General features: G+C 49.9%; 1 protein-coding gene across 1 annotated transcript in view; it reads right to left on the reverse strand.

Moving 5' to 3' along the window:
- Window positions 1-16,995, reverse strand: part of LOC117884421 (myosin-16) — a 49,134-nt gene extending 32,139 nt beyond the window's left edge. The window contains exons 1-15 of the mRNA XM_034784798.1: window positions 16,858-16,995; window positions 15,813-15,956; window positions 15,107-15,263; window positions 14,620-14,647; window positions 13,156-13,252; window positions 12,833-12,925; window positions 11,793-11,856; window positions 10,176-10,274; window positions 9,410-9,513; window positions 7,092-7,230; window positions 6,184-6,452; window positions 5,482-5,652; window positions 3,397-3,573; window positions 1,518-1,673; window positions 577-624 (exon numbers count right to left, since the gene is read on the reverse strand). Coding sequence (XP_034640689.1) covers window positions 577-624; window positions 1,518-1,673; window positions 3,397-3,573; window positions 5,482-5,652; window positions 6,184-6,452; window positions 7,092-7,230; window positions 9,410-9,513; window positions 10,176-10,274; window positions 11,793-11,856; window positions 12,833-12,925; window positions 13,156-13,252; window positions 14,620-14,647; window positions 15,107-15,263; window positions 15,813-15,956; window positions 16,858-16,980 — 1,869 coding nt within the window. The 5' untranslated portion in view covers window positions 16,981-16,995. The remainder of the gene's footprint in view (window positions 1-576; window positions 625-1,517; window positions 1,674-3,396; window positions 3,574-5,481; window positions 5,653-6,183; window positions 6,453-7,091; window positions 7,231-9,409; window positions 9,514-10,175; window positions 10,275-11,792; window positions 11,857-12,832; window positions 12,926-13,155; window positions 13,253-14,619; window positions 14,648-15,106; window positions 15,264-15,812; window positions 15,957-16,857) is intronic.
- Between the last annotated feature and the right edge of the window lie 2,531 nt (window positions 16,996-19,526).

Here is a 19,526-nt window from a genome sequence, read left to right on the forward strand (position 1 = left end):
GAGTCTGGTGGCACCTTAAAGACTAACAGATTTATTTGGGCATAAGCTTTCGTGAGTAAAAACCTCACTTCTTCGGATCCGAAGAAGTGAGGTTTTTACCCACGAAAGCTTATGCCCAAATAAATCTGTTAGTCTTTAAGGTGCCATCAGACTCCTTGTTGTTTCAGTTCTAAAAGGCAGCTGATGTGATCTTAGTGTTCTTCTTATTCCACGATTCATAAACAATCACACTGTTTTCTTGCGCTCCCAACCTCTCTTTGCCATGTCTACCTGTTGAATCTTTTCTAAACCTTCGATTCATAGATTAGATGAATAGATTCCCAGGCCAGAAGGAACCATTGTCATCAACTAGTCTGACTTCCTGTATAATACAGGCCAGAGAACTTCCCCCAAACAATTCCTAGAGCAGAGCTATAATTCCACAATCATATCCTAGATTGTATGTTCCTTTGGGCAGGGCTGCTCTCTGTTATGTGTGTGTATAGGGTCTGGCCCTATAGGGGCATGGATCACTACCAAAATACAAATAATAAAGAACCCTATATTGCGATTGATGGGTGGCGAAGGCCCACTTACCCTATAGAAGTTGGAGACAGTCATGAAAGAAGAGCCTCTCTTCTGTTTCTTGGTACCAGCTGAATAATAATAAAATGCATCACATATAAGTGATGTACTCAAGTATACATTAGATGAACGTGCTATATTATAGCACACAAAATAAATATCTCTCTTCAGGAGCCTGTAGTTCACAGTACAGTACTCGCTGGAGACTACAGCCCCTTAAATAAAAAACAAGCATCCATCAAACCCGCACGCTATTCTGGTTTAGGGATTTTGTATTCATTTACTACTGTAAGGGAACCCTGGAATCTGAAGCAAGCTCAGTGCTTGGAAAAGAAAAACTGAGTTTACAATATTTTGTTTGAAAGTACATCCCTTGGGCCAAATTCTCCTCTCGGTGACAGTGGGGCATATGCCTTGCTTTGCACTGTAACTGGATGGAGTGGGACCAGTGTAACTCCGAGGAGAATTTGACCCAATCTGTTAATAATTTGAGATCTTAAAAGCCTTTTCATAAACAGTTTTCTCATTCATCTTTTGAATTGTGGAGCCCCAGGCTGGGCTGGCAACAGTCCGATGAGGCAGCAAGTTTTCTGGTTGATAGAAACCTGACATTTGTCTGGTCAACAGAAGGCCATTTACTGCCAGGAGGGAATTCCATAGTTTGTCATTAACTCCGCATTGCATCCTCCCTTCATTCAGACACAAGTGTGTGCCGGCAGCAGTATTCTAGAGAGGCTTCATTCCACCCAGGTGAGCTACTTCGGCTAACTCTAAGGGGGCGTCGTTTTCAAGGACAGAGCTAGCCCATCTTTCAGCGTGGAAAAGGCGGTATCAGAGAGCAAAGTCTGTTACCTGGCTGCAGAGGGTGCTACAACCAGTGGCTTAATCCTTGCCCCAGAGAATTGTGGGGAAACACTAAAGGGCTAGACACGCTCACATTTGCGCTCAACCACATTGCTGTACTGTGTAATGTTTACCGTACCTGCAGCCTCCTCCTCTTTAAAGAGAGTACCGAGCAGTGCCATGCTGGATTTCTGGAACAAGCCCACCACTGTTTCATTCAGGGGGTCCTTGTTTTTCTCCAGCCACCCAGTAATATTGTACCCCACCTGGAGACGGGGGAGAAAAGTGAACACTCCAGATTCTGACAGAGAATGTTGCTGCCACGCAGTATAAATAAGAAGATGCTTCTTCTCCATTGACCACTGGCCCTGAAGACCTCTGAAGAGAAATCCACTGCATGAAGAGGGAAAGTGACTGAGTTACTGCTGACTCACAATCAGCATTAACTTACTCACTGAAGTCTTGTGGGTTTAGGTTTTCTTGACATTGAAAGCAGATGTTCCCCTGATGGAGGAGCTTTGGCAGGCTTCAAGGATGGAAGCCTGTTGCAGGCAGAGGTTAGACACTTCCCTAATACGCATTCATCCGGAACCACTGCCAGAGGGGACAATATGGCCGATCCGTTGGTGTCATCTGAATTTAGCGTGGCGTAGTCTAACACAAATGCCAATGTCAAAGGCCCATGTGTGATCCCGGAATGGCAATAGTTGCTAAATGTGAATAAGACACAGAAAGCTCTTCTGATTCATGCTGTGGTCATGTTTTGTCAGAATGTCTGTGCGGTCACGTGCGGGAATAACTGGCAGAGTTTGGTTAGATGCATAAAGACTAAGCGCTGGCACGGCTGCTTGACACAGTCTCCATGAAAGACTAGACAAGCGGCAGCGAACTCCAGGACTCAGGCTTTTCTGGCAACATTTGAGAAACAAGCAAAAATTAATTTAATCCCTTGGCTGATTTGCTCGCCTAGTAACTGTCCTGTGAGCTTTTGTGCTCCCAGAAACAAAGTCCTGGTACTGCGGGGGGGGAATGGCTTGCAGAATTTTTTTAAGGATTTAATTTTTGATCAGAGCTGAGCCCTGTGTGTTGAAGTGTCATAGAAATCATAGCAATGCGGGGCTGGAAGGGACGGAGGGGTCACCTGCTCCATCCCACCCACGCTGAGCAGGAGCGGCGCCAGGGTTTTTGGTGCCCTAGGTGGGGGTCCTTCCATGCGCCCGGTCGTCAGCGGCAAATCTGCGGCGGGGGGTCTTTCCGCGCTCCTGGTCTTTGGGGCACTTCGGCAGCGGGTCCCGGAGCGAGTGAAGGACCCACCGCAGAATTGCCGCCGAAGACCCGGAGCGCGGAAGGACCCCCCCGCCGCCGAATTGCCGCCCCCCAAATCCTGGCGCCCTAGGCGACCACCTAGGTTGCCTAAATGGAAGCGCTGGCCCTGACGCTGAGGTAGGACCAAGTATATGTAGACCATCCCTGACAGATGCAATTGACTTGCTATTCATAATTCACTAAAGTGCGCTACTACCGAGTCATTGATGGTCCATTTGCCCAACTGAAGTTTTAGATTGTGATTTATCTCATTTGTTGTTGTTATAAAGCATTGTGAGATGCGTTTCAGTTAGACCCTGCAGGACTAAATTCCCTGCTGCGGTAAGTTGATGCTGCTCTAATGAAGTCAACAGAGCTCCACCAGTTTACCCCAGCAGGGAATTTGGTCCATAAAGGCACATTGTGCTGTAATATGTCAAATGCCTTGAAAGCATGACATGATTGGTGCATGACCCAGTGTCATGTGGATGCTGAAACATGAACTTGGAAACACCGAGCACCCAGGCATGGGTCTAACAGGCCTGAGTTTGCAGTGCAGTCCTGGCTCCGTTTCCACTGAAGTCAGTGGGAGTTTCATCGTTAACGTCAGCGAGTACAGGGTGAGACCCATGCAGGTAGCCAGATCTACATGGATCAACAAAAATTACGTTGTTCTGGACGTACCGTGCCAGCGTAATGCACCAGCTCAAAGTGGGCTTCAGGCCCTTTCTTGCCTCCCTTGGGTTTCATGAAGTTGGATGATTTCCCTAGGTGGTTGTCATAGAGGGCAGCCTTGAAAGTAGCATCTGTGGCCTTCGGGAACACACACTGCTCTTCCAGGATAGAGAAGATGCCCATGGGCTGGGGGAAGAAAGAGGATCACACGGTAGAAGCAGATGAGAGAAGCCCATTTCTGCCTTCTCATTGGTGAGCAGGGGAAGCTTCACCTCTGATTTGAGTTTGCCACTTACAGCAAGATTATTATCTAGTAATTTAATTATGTGCAGCTGAGTGATCATCTAGTCTGACCTGCACGTTGCAGGCCACAGAGCCTCACCCACCCACTCCCATAATAGACCCCTAACCTCTGGCTGAGTTACTGAAGTCCTCAAATCATGAAGGGGTAGTCAGGAGGTGGACCGCAGGCCAAATCCAGACCACCAGATGCTTTTGAACGGACCCCAAAATCTTTTCATGTACTTATTATTATCGTGATTGCTATTTGATTTATTGTTATTATTTATTATTTTCTCTGGTGTCTGGATCTTGACTATACCTTGACCAAGAAATTTGGACCTTGACAAAAAGCAATTGACGACCCCTGATTTAAAGACTTCAAGTTACCGAGAATCCACCATTTACTCTAGTTCAAACCACCAAGTGACCCGTGCCCCATGTTGCAGAGGAAGGTGAAAAAAGCCCAGGGTCTCTGCCAATTTTACCATGGGGAAAATTCCTTCCTTACCCCAAATAGGGTGATCAGTTAGACCCTGAGCATGCTGGTGAAACCCACCAGCCAGAGCCCTTGAAAGAATTCACTGTAGTAGCTCAGATCCCTCCCCATCTAGTGTCCCATCTCTGGCCATTGGAGGTATTTGCTGCTAGCCGTCGTGGATGGGCCACATGCCATTGTAGACAGTCTCATCATACCGTCCCCTGCATAAACTTATCAAACTCAGTCTTGGAAGGCAGCTCCCCTGGGGAGACTGTTCCAGAACTTCACTCTTCTCATGGCTGGAAACCTTCGTCTAATTTCAAGCCTAAACTTGTTGATGGTCAGTTTATATCCATTTGTTCTTTTGCCAACATTGGCCCTTAACTGAAATAACTCTCCCTCCCTGGTGCTTATCCCTCTGGTGTATTTATACAGAGCAGTCGTAGGCAGGGCCGGCTCCAGGCACCAGCCGACCAAACACGTGCTTGGGGCGGCACCTTGGGGCAGGGCGGCGCTCGATTTTTTTATTTTTATTTTATTTTATTTTTTATTTGGCGGTGCGGCGCTCGGAGGCAGGGCAGGGGCTTCGGGTGGCGTGGTGCTCGGAGCAGGGGCAGGGGCTTCGGGCAGCTTGGTGCTCGGAGCAGGGGCAGGGGGTTCGGGCAGCTTGGTGCTCGGAGCGGGGCAGGGGGTTCGGACAGCTTGGTGCTCGGAGGGGGGTCGGGGGCTTCGGGCGACGTGGTGCTCGGAGGGGGGGCGGGGGCTTCGGGCGGCGTGGTGCTCGGAGGGGGGGCGGGGGCTTCGGGCAGCGTGGTGCTTGGAGGGGGCGGGGCTTTTGGGTGGCATGGTGCTCGGGGGAGGCGGGGGCGTTGGGTGGCGTGGTGGTTGCGGGGGCGGGGCTTTGGGCGGCGTGGTGCTCAGGGGGGCGGGGTTTTGGGGGGGCGGGGGCTGGCGCGGTGCAGCACTCGGAGGAGGGGTGGGGGCTTCGGCTGGCGCGGCGCTTGGAGGGGGCGGGGCTTCGGGCGGCACGGCGCTGGGGAGGCGGAGCTTCGTGTTGCGTGGTGCTGGGGGGCGGGGATTTCGGCGGCGCTTGCGGGGGGGCGGGTACGGCACGGCGGCGCTCTTCTTTTTTGCCTGGGGAAGCAAAAAAGTTAGAGCTGGCCCTGGGCATAGGTTCCCTCAGCCTTTGTTTGGTTAGGCTAAACAAGCCGAGCTCCGTATGTCTGCTCTCAGAGCTAAGTTCTCCATTCCTCCAACCATCCTAGTAGCCCTTCTCTGCATCTGCTCTAGATCATTCTCTCCCCGCTCCTCTCCTTCAGGGCAGGGAAAGTTACCTTTTCCAGGAGATCAATGCAAGCCTGCAAATCCATGCCAAAGTCAATGAACTCCCACACAATGCCCTCTCTCTTGTACTCCTCCTGCTCCAGCACAAACATGTGGTGGTTGAAGAACTGCTGCAGCTTCTCATTGGTGAAGTTGATGCACAGCTGCTCAAAGCTGTTGAACTGCAGAGAGTAGGGGGGAAGCAAAGCATTCACTGATCGGCCTTTGAAATGTCGCCCCAGAGGCTGCAAATACAACACAGCTGCTGGCAAGAGGCAAATTATCCACTCTCGGGGACACTCCGTTATTCCAGAGCCAGTCTAGAGCAACCCTACTGACGTCAGAGTTATTTCAGATTCCCTCTGTGATGTAAATGAGACTAAAATTTGGCCTCAGGTAACTGAATGTCCAAACAACATGCACCTTTCTTTCCCTAATGCAAAGCGGTCGCTGGGTTCCTGCAACTGAGAGATCCAATGTGGTCATTTGCTCATTATTTAACCCCCACACGCTCTATGGTTGTTTTCTGCCAGGGTATCAACCTCTGTTTGGTGCCCATGATTTAGTGACCCGTCCCAATGGACGACGACTGACTATGCTGGCATGTTCACGGATACTGAAGGTAACATTTTGGAGGAGGGCAGAATGATAAGGAAATATTTTCACAAACAGAGGGGTCCCACTGCAGAGAGAGGGTCTCTTGCTTTGTGTACCTCAAAGATCTCAAAGCCAGCGATGTCCAGCACCCCAATGAAGAATTGTCTCTGCATCTTGGTGTCTAAGGTCTTGTTGATTCTGACCACCATCCACTTGAACATCTTGTCATAGACGGCCTTGCCCAGGGCGCCGATGGAGTTGTGGCACTGTTCCATGTTCTGCCCTTTCTGCACAAACTCATTGCCCACTTTCACCCGGGGCCTGGTGATGCCCTTCTGGAGCTCTCCAGAGTTGAGACCCATGAGGTGGGCAACTTTGTCAGCCACTGTTAAAGGACAAGAGGAACCTAGTTAATCTTAAAGGGAGGCAGAATGTTGCTTGATCTCCTGTTTGTGTTTTTTAGTATATTCTGGAAAGGGGTTCTGGAAAGGGGTTATGGGAGCCCAGAGACTGCTTCACTGCTACAGCACAGCACAGCACTCCACAAGGGGTGGGGAGGGGCCATAGTTTTGTCCCCTGACACACATTGGCCAGCAGAGCTGGCCAGCCATATTGGAATTGGAGGAGTAGAGCCCAGTCAAGAAAGAGACACAGCAGGAGGTGCTCTGCCTTTGTGCTCCGGGAGACATACTGTCTGCCCACTCCCCCAGGACTCCATACTAGCCACAATGCAGGGTGATGTCTATGAGGAACAATCAAGCCTTTTGCTGAATGCTCAATCACCTGTCTAGGCCTGACACCCCTTTGGCGTGGTGAATGGCAGCTCCCGGTAGCACATCTGCTCACTTTAACGATTCAGATGCAGTTGGTTGTTTAAGGTCATTTTTATCCTTTGGAAACATGCTTGGGTTTGGGCAACTTTTCTGGGACGTCAGTGAACTGGCTGAGTTAAAGAAATCTATTCTTGTTTCAGCTGTAGATTCCCTTGGCATACTTTGACTCAATGCAGTGACCCCCAACCTACCCTCGGTGGTGTCTACGTCCGCCTGCTCCTCTCTTGCCTTCTGCCTGAACTTCATGTTGCCAAAGTGCATGATGCCTCCCGTCAGCTTGTAAACTCCAAGCTTCTCTTCTGGCAAGAAGCCTAGAACATCAAAGGCCACCTGGACACAGGGAAAGATACCCACAGAAGGGACATATAAACCTGCACCTTAAGCAGGAGGACTTCTCCTTACTATAAACACCTAAAGTCATTTCACAGCCCATCAAGATCAGCCCAGTGAGGTCCCTTTGAACTAGCTCTAGATAGCATTTTGGGGAAGTTATTTGGGACGGATCCTCAGCTGATGGACATCAGTGTAGCCTGATTGTCTCTAATCCACCACTTAACGTCTGCCCCCTCGCCAGTAGTCATTTGAACAATCTCATGACATAAGGAGCTAAATCCAATGCATTCGCTGACATTTTCAAAACCCCCTTTTTAAAATTCAGGGGAGTAGGGCATCGAGATCCCCTCAGAGGGCTCTGAGAATCTCAGCTGTTTCATTTAAAGGAGTGAAGCCTGTAAAACACCAAGCGCCACTAAAAAAAAAAAGATCATTTTCAAATTTGGAACTTTTTCATCATTCTGTACCAAATAAACAAAGGGCTGGTTGAACTCCCCACACTGGGCGGAAACCTGAATCTCGTGCAAACAAAGAGCCTGATGGAAGACAGAAGGCGCTGCTTCCATCGCTCGTGTAACTCCACTGGCTCTGGTAGAGTCACACCAGAGAGGAATGTGGCTCAGTAGCACCTGACCTTTTGGAACCCTTATCAACATTTCCTGAAATCCAGGTCACCAACCACAGTCTTCCAAGGGCAGAGACGGGATCCTATCACCCAAAACTAGTCTGGCCAAAACACTGGTAGGAAACAGCCCTACAGTAACAGCAAGGCGAGGGACTAGATGACCTAATTGGCCTTTCCCCGTCTCTGTCTTGTGAGTCTATCACAGAACTGAACTTAAAACGGACTGTATAAAGATGTGAATCTAGTGGGAAAATTCAATGTTTCTGAGGCCTAAAGCCAGTGTTTCCCAAACTTGGGATGCCGCTTGTGTAGGGAAAGCCCCTGGCGGGCCAGGCTAGTTTGTTTACCTGCTGCGTCCGCAGGTCCGGCCGATCTCGGCTCCCACTGACCGTGTTTGCTGCTCCAGGCCAATGGGAGCTGCTGGAAGCGGTGGCCAGTACGTCCCTCAGCCCGCACCACTTCCAGCAGCCCCCATTGGCCTGGAGCGGCAAACCGTGGCCAGTGGGAGCTGCGATCGGCCGACCCTGCGGACGCGGCAGGTAAACAAACTGGCCCGGCCCGCCAGGGGCTTTCCCTACACAAGCGGCGGCCCTAGTTTGGGAAACACTGCCTAAAGCAATTGCTCTAGCTAGCATCCCGTTTACAGTGAGGGAAGCCTAGCTCTTCTAAAGGGTCGTGTGGCACTATAACATGCGCAGCTGAAGACAGTCTGAACTCTGTGTAGCTGAAACAGTGCTTGTAATAGCACCGTCAGGAGCAAGGATTCCTAATAAGCCTTTTCCAAAGCCAGATTGCCCTATGTATGAGAACAGTCATCAAAGAACAGAGAGAGGCTCAAAACCTGCTTGCCTTCCACATGCAAGAAGTCCAATGAAACTATGCATGTGAGGGAGGTAAGCAGGCTTTACCCCATGAGGTGCACCAAAGTTTACAGATTCATAGGTGTTATGGCTAGAAAAGACCATTATAATTAATCTAGTTTGATGTCTGTAATAATACAACTCATAAACTTCACCCAGGACCTCCTGCATCAAGCCCAGAATTTCTGGTTGAGCAGGGCTCGGCAACCGTTCAGACGTGGTGTGCCGAGTCTTCATTTGTTCACTCTAATTTAAGGTTTCGCGTGCCAGTCATACATTTTAACGTTTTTAGAAGGTCTCTTTCTAGAAGTCTAATATAGAACGAAACTATTGTTGTCTGTAAAGTAAATAAGGTTTTTAAAATGTTTAAGACACTTCACTTAAAATTAAATTAAAATGCAGAGCCCCCCGGACCGGTGGCCAGGACCTGGGCAGTGTGAGTGCCATGGAAAATCAGCTTGCGTGCCGCCTTCGGCACCCGTGCCATAGGTCGCCTACCCCCGAGCTAAAGGATATCCCAATCTCTGAGCGATGAAGAATCTATCAGATCCCTCGGTAAGTTGCTGCAATAGTTAATTACTCTCACTATTAAGAAGTTGTCCCCTTATTTCTAGAGAGAACTGAGATCATAGAGGAGCATCATGTTTAGCCAGACCTTTTTTCCCCCCCCACTTCATTTTTCCAGACTTACATCTGTGACAAGCAGCTCTTCCCCATCATCCATGTTGTCTACTGTAGTTACGCCCTGACTTATCCAGTGGTAATTCTTGGGATCAGGTGCCAGAAGCAAAGTTTCTGCAGAAGGAGGCAAACCAAAAGGTAATTACATGGTCTGACAGCAACACAGTTACAAAGCAGTACCTGCACTGGACCTATGGGTGGAGAAGGAAAACTCTTCAGATGGGGAAGGGAATAAGGAGTTTCATTTCCCGGGGATCCATTTCTAATGGAGCACTTTCCGAGAGACTTCCTTTAGGGCTGAGATTTTCAGACCCCCTATGGGATGTGGACACCCCATTCCCATTAAAATTAATGAGAACTGGACACCCAAATCTCTTATGCAACATTGAAAACCTCAGCCTCAGTGTTTTCCCCATGTCTAGGGAAATAAGCAATCTCCATGCTCTAGCAATCCATCGCTTCAGTTTGCACCTGATGTTCATTACCTTAACACCAAACCTGATCAGATCAGCTGAGACCTTACATGGCACACCTTAGACCAGTCAGTTACAGGGGTTAAAGAAAAGGAAATACAACTTCCCCATCACCCCCTGTCCTGGTCTCCCGTCCTGGTCTCCTCCTCCTTAGCTGCTTCAGTAGGAGGTCGCCTTCTTGAGTCAACCTACTTTAACCATTGATAAACATAGCTTTGGTGAACAGATTTCTCATCCTGGAAACGGAGGACATATCAGGGAAGCCCGAGTTAAGAAGAGTGAATATACACAGAAGGGCCATACCAATCAGTTCAGGCTTCTTCTTAGAGAGGATCTGGTAGAAGATGTGATAGCTTCTCTCAGCTGCCTGCTGGGAAATGACACGAGACTTCTCTAGGAGATCTGAAATAGAGATGGGATCATTGGTAAACCCAGGCCTGTGTTAAGATTGCAGATGTAGGTAAAAGGTATAGCGTGAAATCCTGGCTCCGTTGATGTCAGTGGAGCCAGAATTTCATGTACAGTAAGTATCCTTTGGAAGCAAATTCCTTCTCCATTCACTCTATCCAGCATGACTGTATAATACTTTGCACTCCTAGAGCATCCTTCAGCTGAGGATCTCAAAGAACTTTATAAGCTTCACAACATTCCCAGTTAGATCCGTTTTATTATAATTATTTTCCAAATGGGTGAGGCAAGAGATGAAGTCACTTATCCAGGGATAAGTGAGACTAACCTCACACTTGGTAAGGCAACTCCCATCCTTTCATGTGTTTATACCTGTTCCTGTATTTTCCACTTCATGCATCTGATGAAGTGGGTTCTAGCCCATGAAAGCTTATGCCCAAATAAATTTGTTAGTCTCTCAGATGCCACAAGGACTCCTTGTTGTTTATCCAGGGTCAAAAGTCAATGGTGGGTCCAAGGAAGCCAGGATTTCTGGTTCTCAGAGCCCCGCTCTAATCTCCAGATACGCAACTGCCCCAAAGCTCTTTCCATTTCAAAGGATGTTATGAAAAGTCAATTTATTGCATATATGATTAAACTACTAATCATCTCGGAGATGCTCTTCCTCTCTAAAAAGAGCCATAGAAAAGACTCCCTGTGCCCTGTCATCATGTCCTATGCCCATGTGCATTGGCCCAACGGTGCTGTTTCTCGCTGACGTGAAGGAGACTTACGTTTGATTCTGGTCTCTTACTCTCTTGGTCACACCAGCTGAGGCTGCAACTTGCAAATGATGCAGAGGCAGGAAATTCAGCCATTTGCAAAGAAGTAGTTGGGGGAAGAAGCTTCTTCTATTGTTCAACAGCCAGTTAGGGTGCAGTTCTGATTGACTCGGAGGATATCTACACCTCCTTGTCCAAAAAAAGAGGTGACTGCAACCTATGACCTCCAGAGAGGACTGCAAAGCAGGGACCAGTTGAAAGTAACAGATATAGAGAATCCCCCAGGAAAAAAAACAGTCCATATGTTTCCTCTCTATCTTTCTTCTGCTCTCTCAAAGTCCCTAGCCAGGAAACCCGCCGGGGTCTCTATGCATGGAGTGCTGGGATATGTGGTTCTAAGTTTGGTTTTAAATGCATGTGTGCAAACAAAGAACAATGCACATTCCTAGAAAGCTATTTTTAGAATCCCAAGTATACCACAGTCATGCCATTGTCCTGATGATGATGATGAATACAAGTAACTGTAGCAGGTCTTTTCACCAGAGACCAGATTCTGGTTTTGTTTACACCAGAGCAAATCAATCAAGTTAATGGAATTAACTCCAGCTTTGCCCTGGTGCAGAAGATGGCCATACAATATAGACCCTGACCCATGGGCCACTGATGTCAATGGGAGTTTTCCCACTCATTCCCATGGCCTTTGGATGAGACCCAGGGGGAAGTAAATGACAAAATTCATGTGGCTACTTACAGCTCTCAATGTCAGCCCCAGCCAGTTTGCCTGTGGTACCGAAGTGAATTCGGATAAATTTGCCCTGGATAAGAAAATGAAAGAGGAGGCCGTTTATTGCGATATCTGTCTAAAAACAGGGAGTAGCTGAGAGATTCTGGGGGATCATAGGGGCCGTGCAGCAGGGGCATATGTGCAAGTCAGTGAGAAGCAATTAGTCTTTTCACAGATCAAATCTCTAAAAATCCCTTTGTTCTTGGATATTTTAGTATAGCTTAAAGAAACTGTCCTATTGTTACAGCTGAGGCAATGCTGTATAGTGCACACAACAGAAGAATGGGAGCGAGGAACACTCTCACGCACCTGCTATGAGATTTTGACAAAGCTCTTTGGCCCTGATTCAGAAAAGTATTTTAGCATTTACCCCACTGACTTCCAGGGGGACGTAAGCACGTGCTTCACAGATTTCCTGAATTAAAAAAATCTCCATGCCTCGATTTCCCAGTCAATTAGAAGGCATGAATGATACTCACTTACTTCACAGGGATGGTCTGTGGGTTCATTTGCTAACCTTTGCAAAGCATTTTGAATTTGATCTATAAGCACTAAGGGTCAGTAATACAGTGGATCATTAATATGAATGTGTATTTCTTACTGTACATAAGAAGGGCCATACTGGGTCAGACCAAAGGTCCATCTAGTCCAGTATCCTGTCTTCCGACAGTGGCCAGTGCCAGGTGCCCCAGAGGGAATGAACAGAACAGGTAATCATCAAGTGATCCATCCCCTGTCACCCATTCCCAGCTTCTAGCAATGTTTGATTTTCTATTTTTGTGCCTGTTTTAGTGAACGTGGATGCAATGAAGCTTGATTTGGAATGTTAGCAAATGCAGGGTAATTAATGCGTGCATGGTCTTTTGGAAATGCAAAGTGCTAAATACATCCTTCTTATTATCGTTACTCCTAGAGAGGCTTCTTCCTCTGTCAACACTTTCGGGTTGCACCATTGACATAACCCCCCACCCAATGAAACTGAAGTCAGGAGAGAGGTTGGTACTTACAAAACGCGAGGAATTGTTGTTCCTGGTAGTTTTGGCATTTCCAAAAGCCTCCAGGACTGGATTAGCCTGGATGATTTGATCTTCCAGGGATCCCTGCACAAGAAAAGGCAGATTATTTGGGGGAAATTCTGTGGCCTGTGTTATACAGGAGGTCACACTAGATGGTCACAGTGGTTCCTTCTGGCCTCGGAATCTAAACACAAAAGACTGGAGTTTGGTTGCAAACATTTCCTGCAGCTCTTTAAAGAATAGTTTCTTCCAGGGAACTCCCAAGGGTAGCTGAATGACTGTTGTGACAGTACGCCCACGTTCCTGCGTCTTACCTTCCCGTCAAGAGCCTGCTTGCCCGTGCTGCCGATGTTGGCAAAGTACTGAATGACCTTTTTCGTGTTCTCAGTCTTGCCGGCACCGGATTCTCCGCTAAGTAAAACAAACAAGAGAAACAAGGTGTCGGTAAAGAGAAACAAGCAAAAGGTAAGAAATGATCTGTCGGTGTCAGGAGAGAAATAACATTGCTTCTACTGCGTGTGTTTGCGGGCACGAGTCCTTTCTGGGTGGGACTGACCTTCCCAAGAACGAGCAGGGAAAGACTGAAGGCAGTTGCCCTGGGGAAAGACATCTGTGACGTGAACGGTCACTTACAAAGCTCACCGAGGCTGATTCTGCTTTCCCTCGCACCAGGGCAAAATTGGAGTAACTTCATTAAAGTCAAGAATAGGGGAGGGTGTAAGGCCAATGTAAGCGAGAGGAGAATCAGGCCCGCAGTTGATACTTCCAGAAGAGTCATCAGGAGGAGTTTTACATTCATGCAAAATCGGCATCATTGCCCTACAGTTTTACAACACATGGCCCATACTGTGTGCTGGCAGCGGCCTGTGGCTGTAACGGGGTTCCGGCCTTTACAGCCCGGAGAAGTAGCTTGAGGAGGCAGAGGAAAGATCTAGGGCCATCCAAGAGCACTGTTCCTTTAAGGGTCTGAGACCTGGAGCCTTGTAGAGTGAGGGGTGGGAGGGAGCAAAGCTCTCCTCTCTCGCAGATGGGGGCTTGGGGTTATTAGACCCACCTGGGAAGGATTAAGAGACTGATAAATTAGCTCAAGGTGTGTGTGTGTGTGTGTGTGTGTGTGTGTGTGTGTGTGTGTGTGTGTGTGTGTAATATTGTTCTTGGTACGCTGGGTAGAAGTGTATTATTCTCAGAACTCAGAGGGAAACTGAGGCAGGGTCCCTGCAGGACCATTCCAGGCCATGAGAGGGCAATCTGAAATATCACTTATCTACAGTGTCCATGCTGGGAAGGCGGGAATCATCCCAGTTTGCTGCATTTTATCCTGGACACTGCAGAGAGACTCCGAGCTCACTGATCTGTGCATGGGAAGGGGGCAGACTGGGGGGGGAGCGGGGGAATGTGTATCTTGCCTGCACTAAACCTGCAGAGGATCAGCAGAAATATTAACAGAGCCCGCAGGGGTGCATCAGCGGAACAGTCTCTACATTCCGCGCCCCCCACCCCGTTCCAAGTCCAGGGATGGCATTTGCAGCTGATCCTCGCACAGGGCACGCAAGTGTGGGGAAAGGCTCCTGACCCCCTTGCTCCCCACACACCTAAGGACAATTGGGGCCTTAGTCCGTGACAGTCAAGAACAGAACCGGAGCATCCTGACTGCCAGCCCTTGCTCTAACCACCGGACAGCTCTCCCTCCGAGACCTAATTCCACCTCTTCTCCCTGCGCCCCGTTCCCCTCTCGCTCAGCGGAGATGACCAGCTGAAGACTCCCAAGGAATACTTACGTAATCAGCATAGACTGGTTTTCACGATCTGTGGGGGAACAACCAACAGGACAAGGCCAGGGTTAACGAGGCTCTCCACAATCCCCTAGGAACAAAGCACCAGCCCTGCAGGCTATCCCTAGGGATAGCGCCCTTGGTCCCTGCCCCTCTGCCCCCAGACGTACCCTTCCTCTTCCATCCACACAGGGAAGCCTAGCCCAGGGGTATTGGTAAGGAAGGGGCAAGTGCCATCTTCAGAACATGCTCTGCAGGAGCCCTTCCATGGGGGGGGCTCTGTGGCATCAGAGCCCTGGATTCAGGGGGAGGGAGGGATCTAGCTAGTCTCTCCCCTCCCAAAACTTCATGTGAAGCCCAATTTTGCAGCAACTTTCACTGCTGGGGCAAGCTCACCCCGCCCCAGTGGGATCTCCGGGGGCAGCCGTGGTTGGGATGAACAAGGATAGAGGCTCCGGGGGGGTAGGGAAGCCAGTTTGCCCTTCACACTCACCCTGGAGCATGTCATGGTAGGCATTGTCTGAGATGGAGAAGAGATGAGGGGGCATCTCGGTACGCTTCCTGCCCTTGTACATCTGGGCCACCCGGGCTCCGTAGATTGGCAGCCACTTGTAGGGGTTGATGGTCACGCAGAACAAACCAGAGTACGTCTGGAGGGTGAGAAAGAGAAGACAAACCAGCCAGCATGAGGAAAACCAGTTTGCTCTGGGCACAATGGGAAGCACAGAGCTAGTTTATTGTGCAGCCTCAGGTGATACTTCAGGTCTCTCTAACGCCTGACACTCATCTAGCACCCTGCACTCAAGGATCTCAAAGGGCTTTACAATCATGAGTGCTTCCAACACCTGTAGGGCAGCGTCATTCATTGTCCTTGTTTTACAGATGGGGAAACTGAGGCCCAGAGCGGTGAATTGGCTTGGCCGATTTCATACAGAGGCAGAGCGAGGGTGAGAATCCAGGCTGCCTCACATGCCATCATCTGTTTTAAACAGGTGAGAGCCAAGCAGGCCTGGAGAAGGGTTTGAATGGGGTGGAACTCAGAAAGAAGAAAGTGCCTCCAGATTTACATTGAAGTAACTCAGCTCTGGATCTGGGCCTCTGAATTGGTGTCAACGACTATTTCTGACCCACTAGTGCCTGGCACTGGCATGTTCATCACCACATGCTACTCGGCTGTCCCTTGTGAGCCTTCCACTTACATAGATCCTCATGTGGCTGTAACGCTGCCGCAGATTGTCCAAGACGCTGGCCTCGTTCAGGAAGGTCATGTTGGCCATGTCGCTGACCTGGTAGAACTTCGGTGGGTTCATCTGCTGGATATCATCCTTCTTCACGGTGACGGTCTGGGGGGTTAGGGAAGCAATATGTAAGTGGGGTCAGTCTGCATTCTGTCGCCATCAGAATATTTGAGCCAGAGTTTGAGGTAACTGGTAAATGGGAAATAGAGCCTTACGCCCTATGGTCCCTGGGTTCAATCCTGCCTCTTTCAATAGCCACTGAAAGGTGTTAGGCCAGTGAGCACCCATCAGATGCTATGTGAGATGAGTTTGATGGTTTCCATGGACACCCAGCCATATCTCAACCCCTCCTGCACTCATTGTCAACAGCACCTTGTTGGCAGGCTCTGCAGAGAGGGCCCAGGCCTGAATGGCCCATGGACACTGATCTTCCAGGTCAGGCCGAAGGCACATCAGCAGGGCAGGGAGGCGGGTGCGTGGATTGCTGCTCGCCATGCCATGCCCGCTCTGGGGATAGCGGGCTTCACTCGCCCGGGCTGCCAATCCAGCTGGAGGCTTTGTGTGGAAGATGCTCGGACTGTTAACGAGCATCCTTCCCACGAAACTATGGGCAGAAAGAGAGAGCTGCAAAGCAAACGGCAAAGCTCTCCTTCAAGCCCGGCCAGGCAGCCACTGCCACTTTCAGCCTGCCTGAGGCTAGAGGCTTCAGACTAACGATGTTTTGATCCTGCAAAGCTTTACTCACGTGAGTAATCCTTACTAGCACCACTTGGCTTCAGGGCTAATCTTATGTGGTCAGTTAACCCCTGGGCCTGGTTCCTTCTCCTCTCGCCAAAGAATACAATGGATTTCCATTGATTTTAAGCCTCTGCCCCATAGAGGGAGGAGGGAGAAACCAGGCCCTGAAATCTAGAGGCTTACACTGGTGATGCAGCTGCAGTGTTAGGACAGTGACCCAGCGGGAGCTGCTGTCATTCTCACATCCAACTCACAGAGCCGACCGTACCTGGTTGGTCACAGTCTTCACAACGACTTGGTCACCCTTGTCAGACTGGATCTCCCCGGCAACGAAACCCTCCTTCTCATCCTTGACCCAGCACGACTTCTTGATGTCATAGGGCTTGTTCATGGCCTCCAGCTTCTCCTTCTCGGGAGGGTTCAGGAATGGCATGGGGTCAATATCGTCCCCGCACTCGCCTTTGTAGCCACCAGGCATCTTGGCTTCAGGTCAGGCAGAGGGTGAAACCGGAAGGAAAAGAGATGGGGAGCAGTGCTTCCTGCAAGGCTGTGAAAAGGGGGAGAACAGAGAATCTGGCAAGGAGCAGTGTGGGGAATCCTGGGGCCCTATTCTGTCCCCCACAGGCTACAGTAACCCCCTGTGAGTTCAATAGGGCCCCATCACGGCACATAGTGAGAGACTGGGATGCCCCAAAACTGGAGGATTGTTATCAAGAGGGAGGCTAGAAAGTGAGAGGTGATTTCTCCCACACCCCTTAAACCCTGTAAGCCCCAACGGTAGGTCTACACTGCAGTGAAAAACCTGCAGCTAGCCTGTGCCAGCTGATTCGGGCTTGTGGTGCTCGGGGGCTAAGGAAGGGGTTGTTTAATTGTAGTGTAGACGTTCCGGCTTGGCTTGGAGCCCAGGCTCTAGGACCCTGTGAGGTGAGAGGGTCCCAGAGCTCGAGTTGTAGCCCGAGCCCAAACATCTGTGCTGCAATTAACCAGGCTCTTAGCCCGAGCCACACGAGCCAATGTCAGCTGTTATGGGCCAGCCGTGGGTGCACAGGCGCCAACTTTTTTCTGTGCCTGTGGGAGCTCGCGCCCCCGCCCTGACTCCACCCCTGCCCCAAAGTCCCCACCCTAACTCTGCCCCTCCCTGCCCTTATTGGACCCCTCCCCCAAATCCCCGCCCCGCCATGCCTCCTCCCCCAAGCGCGCCGCATTCCCCCTCGCTGGGAGGGAGGGGGGAGAAGCAGGACGCAGCTCAGGGGAGGAGGTGGAGGCAGAGGTGAGCTGGGGTGGGTCGGGGAGCTATGCGTGGGTGTCTAACTGCAACGTAGACGTTCCCCAAGAGCCCCTGGCCTGCGGCAAGGGGAGAATTCCCCAGTGCAGGCCGTGCGTAGGGCCACCAAGAGTGCTTGCAAGCCCCAAATCTGGTGGTATGTTGGGGCACATCTGGGGGCAGGCAGTGTCAGTGGCATCTCCATAATGCTGAGCACTACGGAGACTCTGTGTGGGCTCTGGGCTGCGGAACGGCCCATCGGCAGCCAGAAATCAGACCCCAAAGCTTCCCTCCCTTACCCCAGGGAATGCATTAGCCCTAGCAGTGCAGTCCAGGATGCGAGCTGCTTAAAGGCTGGTCTGTGCCTTCCGGGCTGTTCCTCCAGGAGACATCACAGACCTGACCCCTGATGCTCTTGTCACCAAGCGCTACTCTCTGTTCCACCACTCCCTAGGGCGGCGGGTGCATGACCCAGAACAGTGTTCACTGCAATATTGAGCTGTGGTGTCGCAGCAGAAGTAACTGCCTGGTTAGACAAGCCAGTCTTGGCTGACGGGGAGGAATCCCAAGGGGAAGGGCAGATGACTCTGGTTGCCAGCTGTTGCTCCATTTAGAAGACGCTGCTTGGGCCGCAGCCTGTTGCTCTCAGAATAGATTGGCACTACACGGAGAGAGATCTTGGTTGGGGTCCCTCTGGGGATCTCAATTTCCCCGATGCCCACTCAAGATCTTGAGGGTCTAAAAAAACCCAAGATGCAGTACTGCTCCTCCAGGCACTGGAAGCGATAAGGGAGGCTATGGGGGCCAAATGAATTCATGGTGTAACGCCACTGATTTCAGTGGATGAATTTCACCCACAGAGCATGAAGGAAGAAGTTTCCTCTGTATACCTCACCTGCTGGTCAAGCAGGCAGAGATAAAGGAGGTTCAGCGAGGGAGTATCAGCAAACATTTTCCTTTGCGCTCTGTGTAGCTAAATTTGACTATTATTATTCCCAGGTTTGCAAGAGTTATTTAGAGCCGGATTCTGCTCTCCCTTGTTCTCCCTACGCCATCAGCAATCTCACTGAAATCAACAGACTCACTAGTGAACTAAGTAACATTACACATGAATAAAGGCAGGGGAGCAGAACTTGGACGCTGGATCTTTAAAGCATATTAGTAACCGATTCGATTGAAAGGTACATTGCACTAGACTACCACTAAACATACACGCATGTAAATACAACTAGCATACACTTCGGTCATCCAGTGCCCCTTAGCTGAGGCTCTCAGAGCCCTTTACAGATTTCAATTCAGTAAGCTTCACTATCCCTGGGAGATACTATTTTATAGATGGGGAAACTGAGGAATGGCCTAAATCTTCAAAAGTGTCCATCAATTTGGGGTTGCCTTGGTTTCTGAGAGGCCAACATGAGGCATCTAAAATCGGATATTTCTGGCCGCCTGCCTTTCTACCTGAAGCTCCTCTGAAATCAGCCCCTGAGAGTCTTATTTTGGGACCCCAAAACAGAGGCATCCAGAAACCGGGGACATTTTTGAAAAAGGGCGCAAAGGTCTTGCCAAAGGTCACATGATAAGTGGCGCAGCTGGCACAGAAGCCCTGGAACACCCCTCTCCGGTCTAGCCACTGAATAACACCCCCCACTGATGTCTTAAATTAAGTCAATTAT

Source organism: Trachemys scripta, chromosome 10 (assembly GCF_013100865.1).
Source record: "Trachemys scripta elegans isolate TJP31775 chromosome 10, CAS_Tse_1.0, whole genome shotgun sequence".
Taxonomy (NCBI): Eukaryota; Metazoa; Chordata; order Testudines; family Emydidae; genus Trachemys; species Trachemys scripta.